The sequence below is a fragment of the Podarcis vaucheri genome, assembly GCF_965113315.1.
Source record: "Podarcis vaucheri genome assembly, chromosome: 5".
Lineage (NCBI taxonomy): Eukaryota > Metazoa > Chordata > Lepidosauria > Squamata > Lacertidae > Podarcis > Podarcis vaucheri.
In genome coordinates, this window is record NC_138763.1 from 76,447,840 (window position 1) to 76,460,773 (window position 12,934).

The following is a 12,934-nucleotide window of genomic DNA, read 5'->3' on the forward strand; positions in this document are numbered from 1 at the left end:
TAATGGACCAAATCCAAACACTCGCAAACCATGAACTGGGAGACAATGGTTGCAAGCCATAAAAAACAAACCAAACCTTGTTCCTTTTTAGAGTAGTATGGCCTTCAAGGGAACGACAGTGGCACAAAAAGTGTGGAATTTCTGTTAGCTGTATACAGGACAGTATTTTGCATCATTAAGAAATACATATGGAACACTCATATTTGATATCCCCCTGCTCCATCAACCTGACGTACAGGTTGGGGTAGGGAACAACCTGATAAATTAGGAAATTCAGAGAGCACAGTGGTACCTTGGTTGTTGAACGGCTTGGCTCCCAAACAAATCAGCTCCCGAACGCCGCAAACCCAGAAGTGAGTGTTCCGGCTTGCGAACGTTTTTCAGAAGCCAAACGTCCGACATGGCTTCCGCAGCTTCCGATTGAGTCCAGGAAGCTTCTGCACCTAATCGGAAGCCGCACCTTGGTTTTCGAACAGTTTCGGGAGTTGAATGGACTCCTGGAATGGATTAAGTTTGAGAACCACTGTAGCTCAGACATAATAGTCTTGGATCATTTGGAATAGTTCATATTGGCAGGTTTATCACAAGGTGACTGCACTGGGATTTCTGCTGGCTCCAGTAGTGTGCAGTTCTTCAAGCAGGACAACCTCATTGATCTCCCCACCCTTTCCCCAGCCTCCTTAACCTGGAAGAGGTAGGACATGCAGTTGGGCAATTCTCTCATGTTGCCTCAGGCTTTCTTGGGTGCTCCATACGAAGTCCAAATGATGGCTCCTCCAGGGTGTTGGTCCCTCACAAGCCTTGGGACCCTGGCGAATGCCTAATCTTACTTACCAAATGAAACTGCAGCACCAAGCGGTGACTGGTAAGTCTGAATGAGTCATTAGGCACCAACCACCCTTGACACAACTTTTCAAAAGTGTCTCATTCGTGGCAAGCCATTAAAAGAGCAGCCAAATGGAATCTACCTACATATCAATGAACCAGAAGGTACCCTTCTCTTCAATGTTACGTGTGCATTTATAATGCATTCTCATTTTCTTTTCAGCTGGTTTTTGTCCCTTGTTTCCATTTCCCATTAAGACCCTAATCAAGTCCCAAGTGTGCTTAATATAATCAACACAATTAAATTTTATTCACTTCAGTGGGCCTCTTTATCTTACAGGACTTGGGCTTCACTTAGACAATTTTTAAGTGCACAGATGTCCAGCATATGTGTGAAGTTGAACAAATCAGCATCGTTGCACACTTATATAGCACTTTTTTCATCTTCAAAGTGTTTTATAGAGCTCCCAGGGCCTCCATAAAACCTGGGAGGTGGCAGGGGGTATCAGTTGATCTTCAGAGTTCGCTGAAGTAAATCAAAGTCAGGCCTAGTCCATAAAAAGACAAACATGGGCTTTGCATTATGATCTCAAGCATAGTGCATAACGGTCTGAATAGCTGGTAATATTGATTTAGGAGAGTCTGGCAATAGAAATGCTAAGAAATATTAAGAAAAGGACCGAAAATTAAACTTGCCAACAACATAATACTATTATACAGATCTAGGTTATGGCTACATTTGCAATATTGCTTCATTGCCCTAACTGGCCTTGTTTGTACCTCCCAAACTAGTACAAACACTGGAACTTAACTATCCTTCAGATTTCTCTGAATTTTATGATAGGGTCCTTGTCTCAAAAAACAATGCTAAAAAAAGCATATTTTATGATAAAAAATGTTTAGAAATGCACCCAATGACATAAAGTATGGCTTTAAATAACATGTTCTCATTCTTTTTAAAACAGATAAATGAGAAATGGGACAGAATGGATTCATGACTGGCTACATGCAAAACTTACATGGGCCTGAAACAGACCGATCAATCCATCCCTAAGGGATGACGTAACTATTCTAGGTAAGAGGCTGCTTGTTTATGATTCCCCAAAAGGTTACAATATTTTTATGCCCTTGGATGTTCTGAATATCTTCCACCAACACACATATAGGGGAAAATTTCACAACCCTGATGACTCTCAGATACAAACAAACAAACACAACCTTCAATAGAGGAAAATTAAAGTTTAATTTTATTTATCTTTTCATAGAACACTCAAATAATATAAAAATAGATGTGCTATGGCAAAGAACAGTGCTTTCTGGATGATGAAACAGCGTCCCAATTATGCTGACTGTAGGTAGTAGAAACACATCACAGGGCTTGCTGTCCTGTGTTTTCTATAGCAAGTGTAAGACACCACCATCCCTCTGCTTGCTCAGTTTCAGGCCTTCTTCAGCTTCTCTATTCTTGCAGAATAGGCCTCTTGCTGCGTTTGTAGCCTTTCATTAATCTCAGTCTGTAAAGACAATTTTAAAGAAGAAGTAGATGTAACTGAGCTATCAGCTACTGCACATTGTCTTCATGGTTTCACTATAGCAAAGGCAAGCATTATTCTTTGGACATCTTCCTGTTTTGCAGATGTTACGATGCCCCAGCCTGTACTTGCATGACAATACTTTATTTCATTACTGTGTGCATAGTTCAATGCACTATATATGCTTGTCATGAACAGGAAGTGACAACCATCTCTCAATCCACCCGACCAGTAACCTTGCCTTCTCAGATGAATTTTACCAATAAATCTAAATTGGTGAGAGGAGGTGGAATCCTCTGGCATTTGAGTTATTTTCCATCCTCCCCTCCCTTCACAGCAGATGTTTAATCTTTAGAGCAGATCTATTGCACTTAAGAGTGCATTACTGGAAATGTAATGAAGCAATGTGCACAACAACAGGCCAGAACTACTTTATTAGATATTGCTTGTCTCTCTCAACTAAAGCTTCATTGCAAATGAACATCATACAAACAAGCATCAGAATGCTTGGATTTCGTTGCAGTATTCAGAACAATGTCACAAGGATGGCAACAAATATTCCTTGACAGTGATAGTATGTTTCCTGTAACATTCATTTTGTTTTGTTTTTGCAACTTTGTACAAATGCTGGCTGAATGTATCAGTGGTCTTGGAATTTATGTAGCCTTTAAAATAGGTGGATGTGTGTATCTCTTTTGTAGGAAATGTATACTTTTGTGCATTCTGTAATTTCCTGTTTTTGTGGAGGGAAGATGGTTGACAAAAGCAGCCTCCAAAGCAACAGAATACAACAGAAATGAAGGTTTCAAGAACATTTTCTCTCTCTCTGCTACTTTAGACATAGTTTAAATGCATCTAAGAGTTAATACCAAATTCTCTGCTGAATTCAAAAGGATGTTGCTGAAGTCTTGGTGAACTGCAACAGAATTTAGCTCAAAAATCACTTTGTGAAAGAGAACTGGTAGGCAATGTTTTAAATATGGCACAGGCAGAAAGATTGTGGCCCATTTAGGCCAATTTCTGGTGGAAGGCCTCATGTCTAATGGTTACTGAGATTCTGACAAAAACGATGGATGAAAATGGACCTTGTACGCACCCAGTTAAATACTTCTCATGTCTCTGAACATGAATGCATAAGAACAGAATAATTTAACACAGATTAGTTATGCCTTCACTGTTAAATATCAGAAGGGCATCCTGAGGATCTCTTAAGTTTGAAGCCCCATTGGTGGCCTATAGGGATCCTAGTTAAAATCACACAGTATTTTTATAAACCCAGTTTGAAACCATTTGTTTCAGAGTCAGTGTTAACAGCAAACCTCAACAAAAGATGTAAACTAGATTGTAAAATTGTTTTGATTGTTGGCTTTATGGATTGTGTAATGTTTGCACCCTGCTCTGGGTCCCTTTTTGGTGGCAGAAGATGCATCTTAAATAAAATGAATACAGATTAGAATCATATCATGTTCCTCATACGTGGCCCAGATTAATAAAATCCTCCTGAATAAAAAAGGAAGGAAGGGAGTGGGGGAGTTAGACAGTGGACCATAAAGACTAAAGGGCACCTTGGATTCGCTCCTAAGAAGACATCCAAAATCCCTGAGGCTTGATGAGTATCCTCCTTGATTTTGACAGGAGGGTTATCTGTTCAATCGGACAAAGACCCACTACAATGAAATGGTTCAGGGCTATAGACAACAATACAGATGGATTTCCAGAGATTCACTTTTATAGCGATCACAGGATGAACTTCTTATCGTATGTGGGGATGCTGAGCAAGACAGCAGCTCCAGAAACAGGGCAGAAAGCAAATGGCTCGCACAGGATAAAGAGAGCAGGGAGAAGGGGAGATGAGAAAAGAGCTATAGCTGGGCCATAGAAGCAGAGAGTTTTACACTTAATATTTTTAAAATCCTGCAATCCTATGCATGGCTAAGCCCCACTGAGTTCAATGCTACCACTCCCCAGTAAGTGCAAACAGGATAGCAGGTTAATCATTCTAAGTCTAAAACTGGTTCCAAAAAGATATGAAGCCTCGTAAGAAACAAGGTGGGGGTGGGGGCAAGGAGAGAGAGAGAGAGAGAGAGAGAGAGACAGTCCTTGTATTGGGATTAAACCACAAGATATTCAAGTAACGGCAGGCACTAGATAGATAAACATCAAAATAACCAAAACTTATTTTGCCCACTGACACATTTTTGCAAATTGCCGACATGCAAATAAAAATACCTACATCGCTTTATTTTAAATGTAACTTTTTTTTTGGGGGGGGGGCTATCTGACTTTTCACAATAGTGCCAGGGGCAGAAGATGGGGAGGAAGGGAGAAAGAAGAGGCCCATCCTAAAGGCACGTGTTTATAGTGATTTTATCAAGTACCCCTGATTTGTGTTAGAGGGAACTGTTGGTTGCAAATCCACTGAAGAGAACTGTGTTTCTTCTATACAATTATTGAAAAAGAGGACAAACATGTGAGGGTAGCTTGACTGTCCTTCAACTGCTTCCTAATGCTGGATGAGAGGGCAAGAATGCAAATGTCTTTATATGACGCAGTAGACTTACAAACCAAGGAAGTCATATGATGGTTATTCCTGAAGCTGAATATGCAGACTCTCGCAGAATGGTACTATCTAACCTAGATCTACACACCTTACAATGTATCATGTTGGATGCTGCCTGCTAGCTATGGAGGGCACTTCTCCATATATAGGCTTTTCTGCTTTTCCTGCCCAGCTAGGACAAAAAAATAGCAGTGGGTGAGCTGTTGTGTACTTGGTAGGCCACAACACATGGCTGGTGGGGTTTGTTAAAGCTTTGTAGGTCCTACTCTGCGCAGTCCTGATTTGCCTTGTTCTTCTGTCCTTGCATCTGCCAAACAATAAACTAATGCCTGAAACAAACCACACACCAAGCTTTAGTCCTGTTTATTTTCTATATTGGAAAATTGTATGCTGCTGCATGAAACACACTTTTCACCCTATGCATTATTATCTAGCATTCCACTCCAGCCCTTTCTTCTGGAATTGCTATTCTTTGTTCACTTACTTTTTGTAGAGAATCCAGGGGACACCACTGCCAAATCCTCACTGTTATGTATTGTCCTCTGTCATATTTTATGATTTGTAACTTTTGAAAACGTTTTTAGCAATAAAATGCAACTGCAGCACCAGCCTGCCCACTGGGGACAGACAAAGCACTATTCCAGCTTTCCTGAGTTCCTGTGCCTTTAATTAAAGGTTTCAAGTTTGTAGGACCTGCCTGTTGTGTCACTTCCTGTTGATTGCAGCTAGGGATTAGTAATTAACAGGCTCTTCATGGCCCTGGGAAATGCCTATCTTTAATTGCTCCATTTTCAGTTTCTGTTTCCATGCAGAGTATGATCTGAAGGCTTTAATTACTGAGTTTCTCATGTTATTTTTTTTCTTTTCATGTTTAATAGTGAAATGGCATTATTATTTTTCCAAAAAATGCAGGTCAACAAGTCACTAAAACTCTGCCTATGGCATGAACAAGAACTGATATTGGAGCAATTAAGAGACTAATCCCCAGAAGCCATCAGCACGAAACAATGAAAAGCCCAAATCCTGCAGACAGAAACTTTTAACTAATGTTAGAAAGTGTCTCTGATGAATGTGGCTAACTTGTGGGGAAGCGTTATACAAGGATCATAATATAGGACCTCTATTTTAATTCTGCTTCTAGCTAATTATGGAAAAGAAACGTTCCAGTAATCCAAAAGGGCTTGAGTGCAGAAGCAATCCCAAATAATTTAGGTATTGCTTGGATTACGGAAATACAGTGGTACCTCGGGTTAAGTACTTAATTCGTTCCGGAGGTCATTCTTAACCTGAAACTGTTCTTAACCTGAAGACCACTTTAGCTAATGTGGCCTCCTGCTGCTGCCGGAGCACAATTTCTGTTCTCATCCTGAAGCAAAGTTCTTAACCCGAGTAACTATTTCTGGGTTAGCGGAGTCTGTAACCTGAAGCGTCTGTAACCCGAGGTACCACTGTAGTATAATTCTAAGGTCAATGGGCAGGGACTAAATAATATGAACAAAAACCGCTTTGGTTTTGGAACGGACTTCCAGAACGGATTAAGTTTGAGAACGAAGTTACCAGTGTATTGTACTTGAGTCTATAATGAGCTGTGTGCAGGATCTTGCATCGATACACATTTCTATATGCATCATGCATACAGAATAAAAGCAAAAAGGAATCTTGTGGCACCCTGAAGACTAACACATTTATTATGGCATAAGGTTTTCACGAACCAATGGACTGTAGTCCACAAAATTATTTGCAGTAAGAAACTTTTCAAGTCGCAAGATCCTTTGTTGTGTTTTGCTGCAACAGAGTGCCATCGCCACCCCTCCGGAAATACCTGAATACCGCTGAGCATTTCACCGGTGATCTGGCCCAGTACCATCTGAACATCCTCGATGGTGTAACCTGTCAAAGGATCCACAATGGTTTCGGCTTCAGCCTCCTCTTCCAGAGGAACGCCTCCCTCCATTTCCTAACAGGGTGGAAGGAAATATTAGATGAAAGGTGTTCGTTTCGGCACCATATGCAAAAGCGGCATTGCTGGTACAGTATTGGCGTAAAAGAGGTAACTTGGGAGGTTGTTTTGGCCTAGCCAGTGGACGGAAGTCACATTACTTAAGAAACTGAGCAGAAGAGCAGAGCCTCAAAGCTAGCAAGTGCCTTGCTACCAGCTGGTATAGTAGATGCAGAGGTCACCAGCTATTTTGGGCCCATGGGCTTCTACAAACCAGAAAAATTGTGGTGAACACCATCACACGCCACCTTTTCTATTAGTTACCAGGTTTTTTTAAGGCTTTTTTTTAGTGTGCAGTTGGACACAAAATGTGCAGCTGAGGATCTTATCCATGTCCTTGTAAATTGGTGACCCTGCAAAGCATTTGATCTCATCTTGCAAAATCATGGTGCGCACAAACTCAACGAATGCAGTGCCCAACATGTCATCAATGAAAACAGATTTATTTGCAGTACTGCTTTCTTAAAGGAGTGCCACAAACACAACCCAAAAGCAGAATACTATTTCCAAGTCTGATTTCAGCTGGGGGGGACCCCGTGGGTGCTGGGTTTCCATGGGAACCACATTGGGGACCTCTGTAACAGAGGAAACAAATTCTCATCTTAAAGTGGGTGTAATTATAAACTGCATTTAATTATGTCTGCTTCTGCAGAGGAAGTAAAATATATGCAACACACCAGCTCCTCTTGAGTTTTTTGGATAGCTCAGTTGATTAGAACATGGTGCTGGTAACACCAAGGTTGCAGGTTTGATCCTCATAAGGGACAGCTGCATATTCCTGCATTACAGGAAGTTGGACTAAATGATCCTCAGGGTCCTTCCAATTCTATAATTCTATGCTTCTGTGCTAGAAGACCAGCAAAATTTCTATGGCGGCAGTTCCCAAACTCCTCACCCTGATGGATAATTGAGGAGCATATCATTTCCTTGACCAATATAGTTTTAATAGGAAAATTCTCCTTTACCTTAGTTGCATCCTCTTCACCTGGGATCTGTGCTATAAATTTGGAATATATATCGTTCGCCAAACCTTCTTCCAAAGGAGCAGGGAAAGGGCTATCAGCGGGCTTGACCAGTTCTACAACATTCTGTTTGGAAAACAAAACGAAAAAGCTTATACAACAAAGATGTATTTAATGTTCATAATACGCTGATAGGTTTTTCAACACACTTTAGGCTGTTAACCAAAAACACTTTTTGTTACTCTCCCAAGTACTCTGAACTGGGCAGTTTCCTGTCATCCTTTCCGGATCTGTATTTAATTTCTAGTCGTATGTTTTTTCCAGCGGTCCTCCTTAAAGCTGAAAAAGCATTCATCTGTCAGCAGATGCTGAATTCTGTTCAATTACTTAGCATGGAATATTACACCATTAGAAGGACCTGTGATTATGGATATCACTACCGTTTAATATAAATACATTATAGAAAAGGACTGTCCTTATCAGGGCATAGTTTTGTTAGTTTATAAAAGAGTGGTTTTCAATTCCCGGTCTGCCGAATGATGCTAGAGCCCAAACTGCTGGCCTTCAGTACAGAAACCAACACAACTTTTTTGCTACTACTGTGCTGCTCTTGAAGCACAAGACAGTTGCACTTTCATTGCCAGGCCAGTGATTTGTGGGCGACAATCTTTTCCTGTACACGGAAGGAAGAGTTAAAAAAATAAAAAAATAAAGGAAACCTGAAAGATTCTTTCCTGTAAAGCAAAGAGAAGCTGACTGGCTATAAGGGTGAAAAAAACAGCCATTCCAATCACTTGCTGTTGGGTTGGAAAAAGCTGGCTAGACATGGGTCCCCAATGTGGTGCTTTGGGGGCCTCAGGCTCCTAGCCCCCCAATTCTTTTTTATATTAGGGGGTTTGAGACTGTTGGATGGGCAGGATTGCATTTTGGGTGTGTTTGTGCAACTGGCCTACTCCCCCCCCCCCTTATGTTTTGTTTGGGGAGTTTGTGGAGTGTTTTGCCTGCTGTTTGCAGGGAGGGGGTTCTGAGCACTCCCAATTTTTCTTTTGTGAAATGGGCATTTCGTGGTGCCCATGGCAGTTTCTTAAGTTTTCAGATCTGCTCCTAGGATCAAAAGGGTTGGCACTCCCAGGATATATCACTGAATGTCTTTAAACGCACTACAAATGCATTACTGGCCATTCAGAATTTCAAAATTATTCAAGCCTTAGCCATTAAGATGTTTGCATGTATACACATGTCTTTACAGTGACCTGTATACCTACAGTGGCTCTCCCTGCATTTTCTCTGCTGCTGCTGCCCTTTCAAACAGCCAATTATACTGACATTATCCCAGAACTCGCTGCTTTTGTGAGTCACAACAGCCCTAACATTTAGACAATAGCTTTTTTTAAAAAAATGCAACTGCAAACAGAGAATTAAAATGAAGTATTTTCTTTAGTAACAGAGGTTTTTGAGCTGAACTATGCTTTGAAGCCAGAATGTAGTGATCTAAAAAGCGTTATTTGGCTTAGTCCTTCCTAAATTTTGCATTCTTAACAAGTCCAGGGGAAAATCAGAATGAATGAATTGTGAAGAGAGCCCAGAGCCAAATGTATTTAAATGAATCCTTCTGATGCAATACTTTCCTTTAAAAAAATACAATTAAGCCTTTGTGTTTCTTTTAAACAAAACCTCATGTATACGATTACCAATGATTATGCAGTAAAATCTATTTAAAAATAGAGGAGACAAGGTCAGCACTATAATCCTCTTTTTAAAGTTGCAATTTTTCCAAGAAAAAATTTACAGCTTTCTTAAGCATGTAGAATAAAGGCGTTTTGCTTCTACAGGCTTCAAGGGAATTAGGTCCACAAATGAATTTAAATTTTAAAAAAACGGATTGTTATTTTTTTCCAAGTTACAAAACATCTACATTTTCTTAGAATGTTTTTCACTTCCCTATGCGAGATGTCATCTTTGCATTACAAAAAAGTTTAAATAGAATAAAGTAGTGATTATGCAAACCTATGTCTTGTAACGATTTGGCATTCTACAAAGTCAGATCCTCAGCAGTTTGGCTGCAGTGATGCAAAAGGATTTTGAACCGGGCCTCTATAAGCCACTCTGGCTAGGTACATATTAATGGCTTGAAACATGATGAGGTAGCCCCTGTGGCCCAAGTCACTTTTTAATATTGCTATATGCACCAGAGAGGGGGCAGGGATGTCTTCACCTGATGCTCCAAACATGATTTGTTTCCCACGCTGAACTTCACTGAGGCTGTTAACTGTGCATGCGCACTGGCTGCCTGAAATGTGCACACCTCTGCTTAATTCAGGCTTCTGTTTTCTAATTGGATGGAAGCTGGTTTGAAGGAAAGTCCATCAAACAAGAGTGTTTCTCATCATCACCATCTCAATTTATTACCCACCTGTTACCTTGAGGTCCATGGGTAGGCTATGAAAACCGCAAGAAGAACGCTGTGTGTGCAACCCACCTTTTCTAGAAGTGCCCTCCCTCGTCATGTACCGTATTTTTCGCTCTATAAGACGCACTTTTCCCCTCCTAAAAAGTAAGGGGAAATGTGTGTGCGTCTTATGGAACGAATGCAGGCGGGAGGCTCTGCTCAGCGCTCCCTTTAAAGAGCCGCGTGGAGCGTGTGTGCGGCTCTTGGGGGCTTTTTGGCTTTTCCCCGAGGAGGAGCCTTAGCCGTGCGCAGCCTCTTCCAGGCAGGGGATGAAGGCTCCCCTTGCCCAGGAGAGGCTGCGCGCAGCTATCCCATAAGCCAGGCTATCCCATAAGCTTATGGCTATCCCATAAGCTGTGCTGCGATCCCACTAGCTGTCCTGGCTTCTGGGATTCAAATTTTTGTTTTTCTAGTTTTCCTCTTCCAAAAACTAGGTGCGTCTTATGGCCTTATAGGTGCGTCTTGTGGTGCGTCTTACAGAGCGAAAAATACGGTACCTGTCGACCCACCCCTGAAATCTGGTAGCAGTCGAGTTGCTGCCGAGAACACTGGTGTGTGCCTAAAGTGGGTTCTTTAGCGTGCAGCCTTGCAGTCTAAAAGTTAGCCTCCAAATATGCTTTCAATTTTCGTGGGGGGGGGGGGAATAGGAAGTGGTACAACAGATCCACTTCCCACCATGTGTTTGCCATATGCTGTTTGTGGTTGACGTCCAGTAGATTTGCTTTTTTGAAAAAACAAACCAAAAGTGTGCAAGACGGCAACATTAAAACGGCATAAATAATAACAAATATTCTGGAGAATGAATGGAAAGGGGTTGCTAAGAAGGCCTAAGGAATGAGTTGCGCAGATGTGGTAGTTATTACAAAATTAACATTGTGCAATCTACCAGTATAAAATTCCACGTCCCCCCAGATGTTATGCTACTTAAGTTCTCTTAAAATGAAAATTATTGTACCGTTTTTCTATACACGATGCTACGGTTACTGAAGTATAAATGGAGAGCTGATTGGTGGAAAAAACATTTAATATCATACAAATGGCTCTATAGCGTTAGCCACAGCACAGAATACCTGCTCATGTAATATTACAGAGATGAAAGTCAGCTATTTATTTGTGACAGCTAATTCCAACCACAGGAGACTCCAGCAGCATTTTTCTTTGCAGAAGAAGGAAAAGCTACCTATTCTACTTGAGCAATAACTGGAAACGAGGAGTGAGAGCAAGAGCAGAATGTTTTACTAATATGCCTCCAGAAAATCAGAATCTATCATCTAATACTGCTTAATTTTTCATTAAAAAGAGTGGATATTTGCAGCACAAGCTCCCTTCATCCCTCTCTCCTCAATCTCCCTACCCATGTTTACATCCATATTATGAACACATTATTAATCAAATGTTCAAACAGCAGGGATGACATTAGAACTAAGGGAGCTGGGCATGTTTAGCCTGGAGAAGAGGAGGTTAAGGGGTGATATGATAGCCATGTTCAAATATATAAAAGGATGTCACATAGAGGAGGGAGAAAGGTTGTTTTCTGCTGCTCCGGAGAAGCGGACACGGAGCAATGGATCCAAACTACAAGAAAGAAGATTCCACCTAAACATTAGGAAGAACTTCCTGACAGTAAGAGCTGTTCGACAGTGGAATTTGCTGCCAAGGAGTGTGGTGGAGTCTCCTACTTTGGAGGTCTTTAAGCAGAGGCTTGACAACCATATGTCAGGAGTGCTCTGATGGTGTTTCCTGCTTGGCAGGGGGTTGGACTCGATGGCCCTTGTGGTCTCTTCCAACTCTATGATTCTATGATTCTATGATTCTAAGAACTGTAGTGATAAAATCTAGCCACACCTCTCCAAATATTTAATCACATTTTAGGAGTTATATCCTTGTCTTAGCGTTTCGGCCAAACCAGAATCACACTGAATTTCTATTCCTCCTCTCTTTTTTTGCTTGCCAGGTCCGCAAAATTCTCTACCACATATGGGACACAAACATACCATAGGCATATCCAAACATGTCTCATTTCTCAGAACACAGACACAGGCAAGCTTGTAAACTGAATCACTTAGCTAAGTTAAGGAAGCCTAAAGTTCACTCAATACTCTCATCTTTAGCTGTGCATTTCAGGTTTGGGGAATAAAAAGAGCACACATTAGATGTGCCTGTGCTTGTTTAACTGAAGAGTAAAGTGCTATGACTAATAGGTTACAAAGGAGTTGTTTGTGTAATATTAAAATCTGCTCTTGTTCTGTAGACAGAAAGCATGTTATTCCCTGAATTGAACTGTATCTTAGATTCATGTCCAAATTTTGCCTCCTATCGATTGACTCCAGATGGTACGCCTTGGCTGAGATCCAAATAATTGCATAACTTGAGCCTTCCGAACACATCGCCATCATGTTTTGAAGCTGCTTTCAAAACAGTGAAAGCTAGAAACTTGTTAAAAGGGAAAATGAGATCTCCAGGACTTAGGTGATAGCTTGTGAGGCCACAAAAAATATGACTGAGCCATGTTTTGCAATGATTAAAAAAACATTTTTATAGGGCCTTTCAAAGCAAAAGCAGTACAAAAATACTTTTAATAAGGCAGTTTGCAAGTAAAAGCCACAA

At 41.0% G+C, this 12,934-nt stretch overlaps 1 protein-coding gene across 4 annotated transcripts in view; it reads right to left on the bottom strand.

Moving 5' to 3' along the window:
• Window positions 1–2,044: 2,044 nt before the first annotated feature.
• The window catches only part of CABCOCO1 (ciliary associated calcium binding coiled-coil 1), a 53,763-nt gene continuing 42,873 nt past the window's right edge, over window positions 2,045–12,934 (bottom strand). For all 4 annotated transcript variants that reach the window (XM_082222490.1, XM_082222493.1, XM_082222491.1 and 1 more), the window contains exons 6-8: window positions 7,882–8,004; window positions 6,740–6,874; window positions 2,045–2,339 (exon numbers count right to left, since the gene is read on the bottom strand). In XM_082222490.1, coding sequence (XP_082078616.1) covers window positions 2,265–2,339; window positions 6,740–6,874; window positions 7,882–8,004 — 333 coding nt within the window. In that variant the 3' untranslated portion in view covers window positions 2,045–2,264. The remainder of the gene's footprint in view (window positions 2,340–6,739; window positions 6,875–7,881; window positions 8,005–12,934) is intronic.